This window comes from Rhea americana, unplaced genomic scaffold, assembly GCF_003343005.1.
Source record: "Rhea americana isolate MKP2758 unplaced genomic scaffold, rheAme1 scaffold_898, whole genome shotgun sequence".
In the NCBI taxonomy this organism is placed as follows: Eukaryota; Metazoa; Chordata; class Aves; order Rheiformes; family Rheidae; genus Rhea; species Rhea americana.
This window is the reverse complement of record NW_028187086.1, coordinates 9,489-12,334: the sequence shown is the minus strand read 5'-3', so window position 1 is coordinate 12,334 and position 2,846 is coordinate 9,489. Positions and strand designations below refer to the sequence as shown.

Genomic DNA, 2,846 nt, shown 5'->3' with positions numbered 1-2,846 from the left:
GCCCGTAAGCTTCTGCGCCCGTAAGCTTCTGCGCCCGTAAGCTCCTGCACCTATAAGCTCCCATGCCAGTAAGCTCCCGTGCCCATAAGCTCCTGCACCTATAAGGTCCCGCACCTGTAAGCTCTTGTGCCTGTAAGCTCCTGCACCTATTAGCTCCCGCGCCCATAAGCTCCCGCACCTATAAGTTCCTGCACCCATAAGCTCCTGCACCTATTAGCTCCCGTGCCCATAAGCCCCCGCGCCTATAAGTTCCCACGCCCACAAGCTCCCAGGCAGCATGTGGGCTGTGCTGCTGCTGGCGGTGCTGGGCGCGCTGGCCCTGGGGCTGGTGGCCCGCCGGCTGGTGGCCCCCGGGCGCAACCCCTTCGCCGAGCCACCCCTGGGGGCCCCGGGGCCGCTGGTGACGGAGCAGCGGGCCAGGGACAAGGTGCTGAAGCAGGGTGAGTGCGCAGGGCGGCCACCCGTCCGTCCGTCTGTCGGGCGTGCGTGCTGGCTGTCCCTCGGGGGCACGCGCTCCTCCTCCGTACCGTCCCGTGCGCGCTTGTCCGTCCATCCGAGGTGACTCTTTGTGGATCTGCCTGGGTCCGCACCGACTGTCTGTCTGTCCGTGTGGGTGTGCGCTTCCCTCCGTCCGCCGGTCCCCTGCGCAGGGGCTCTCTCTCTCTCTGTCCACCCTTCCATCCTTCCGTCTGTCCATCCTTTCTCCTGTCAACCTTCCATCTGGCCATCTCTCCACCCATCCCTTCCTCCCTGTCTCTCTGTCCATCCTGCCATCCTTCCCGCTCTTGCTCCAGCTCTGTGCATCCCTCCCTCTGTCCATCTGTCTGTCCGTCCCTCCATCCTCCCTTGCATCCATCTGTCCATCTGTCCATCCACCCATCCCTCCCTCCACCTACCTATCCATCCAGCTCCCCGTTGCTCCCACCATTCGCCCATCCCTCCTTCYGTCCGTCCGTCCATCCGCCGGCCCGCCCGCGCCGGCGCTGCCGAGGGGCCCAGCGGTGCACGTGCGCCTTGCAGGGTTCAGCGCGAGCCGGGTGCCGCGGGAGCTGGACGCGGTGGTGATCGGCAGCGGCATGGGGGGCCTGGCGGCGGCGGGTGCCCTGGCCAAGGCGGGCAAGCGGGTGCTGGTGCTGGAGCAGCACGACCAGGCCGGCGGCTGCTGCCACACYTTCGAGGAGCGCGGCAGCGAGTTCGACGTGGGTGAGGACCCCCGGGGCTGGCAGTGCCCCCCGGCGCGCGTGTGTGTGCTCGTGCATGTGTTGGCGTGCACGTGGTGAGTGTGCCTGTGTGTGCACAGCRTGGCTGTGCTGGTGCGAGACGCGTGTGCTTGCAGCGGGGGGGTGTGCGTGCAGCGGGGTGAGGCCAGGCCACGCCGGCACCTCTCAAGGTGACCCGGAGCAGACAGCACCTAATGACTTAATTCCCCCCCATCTGGCACCCTGGGGCACCCACCCCATGGGCTCCAGCCATCCTCCACCCGGGGGCCTCCCTGCCACATGTCCCTGGGGGAGGTGACAGCCCCGTCCCCMGGCTGGTGCCACCCCCTCCGCCTCTGGGGGCCCGCAGGCATCCACTACGTGGGGCAGATGCACGAGGGCAGCATGCTGCGCGTGGCGCTGGACCAGCTCACGGACGGGCAGCTGGCCTGGCAGCGCCTGGCCGACCCCTACGACGTGGTGTGCTTGGGCGCCCGGCAGTACCAGCTCCGTGCCGGCAAGGCCGCCTTCGCCGCCGCGCTTGAGGAGCAGTTCCCTGCCGAGAAGAAGGCCATCCGGGAGTTCATGCGGCTCTCCAAGGTGGGAGACCCCGGCGACCAGAGGGCACAGTGTCCCCTTGCTGCCCAGGGGACTGCGGGGTGGGAGGTGCCATGTCTGGTGCCCGGGGCAGGGTGCTGGCCTCTCTCCTGGCTCAGGCTGGTCAGAGGGTGCCTGGGGACATGGATGGTGGCACTGCCACCTATGGGGACGTGGGTGATTGGGATGGTGGGGACACGAGCCATGGACACGGTGGGGACGTGGGTGATGGGGAGGGTGGGGACATGAGCCATGGACATGGTGGGGACGTGGGTGATGGGGAGGGTGGGGACATGAGCCATGGACATGGTGGGGACGTGGGTGATGGGGATGGGGGCCACATGGGCGGTAGGCGTGGCGATGGGGATGGTGGGGACACAGGGAGTGGAAGTGTTGGCAGTAGGGACACAGGAGGTGGGCCCAAGGTTGTGGAGGTGKCTGGTGGGTGACGTGGGCTGCTCCCCGTGCAGCTGGCCGCCAGGCGCGTGGCCCTGCTGGCGGTGTTGAAGATGGTGCCGCTGTGGCTGGTGACCTTCCTCGTCCGCACCGGCCTCATCTACTGGATCTCGCCCATCTTCCGCATGGCGGCCACCAGCCACAGCGAGGCCGTGGCCCGGCTGACGGCCGACAGCGACCTCCGGGCTCTGCTCAGCTACCTCTTCTACGGTGTGGGGGTCCTGGGCATGGGGCGCGTGCTGGGGCTGTCGCGACAGGGGAGGGCCATGTCGTGATGGAGAGGGCCATGTCGTGATGGAGAGGGCTGTGTCATGACAGAGGAAGGCCGCGTCATGATGAGGGAGGCCATGGTATGATAGGAGAAGGTCATATCATGATAGGGGAGGGCCACGCCACGATAAGGGGAGGGCTGTGTTGCGATAGGGGCAGGCCATATTGCGATAGGTGAGGACCACGTCACGATAGAGAGGGCCGTGTCACAGCAGAGGAGAGCCGCGTGGTGAGCGGGGAAGGCTGYGTCGGGACGGGCAGGGCCGTGTCACGGCAAAGGAGGGTTGTGTCGTGACAGGCAGGGCCATGTCGTGATATCGGGGG

At 67.3% G+C, this 2,846-nt stretch overlaps 1 protein-coding gene across 1 annotated transcript in view; it reads left to right on the top strand.

The window, feature by feature from the left end:
- The first annotated feature begins 277 nt into the window (after positions 1-277).
- The window catches only part of LOC146584863 (all-trans-retinol 13,14-reductase-like), a 4,872-nt gene continuing 2,303 nt past the window's right edge, over positions 278-2,846 (top strand). Inside the window, exons 1-4 of the mRNA XM_085323954.1 lie at positions 278-440; positions 1,021-1,203; positions 1,570-1,799; positions 2,267-2,523. Coding sequence (XP_085180080.1) covers positions 278-440; positions 1,021-1,203; positions 1,570-1,799; positions 2,267-2,523 — 833 coding nt within the window. The remainder of the gene's footprint in view (positions 441-1,020; positions 1,204-1,569; positions 1,800-2,266; positions 2,524-2,846) is intronic.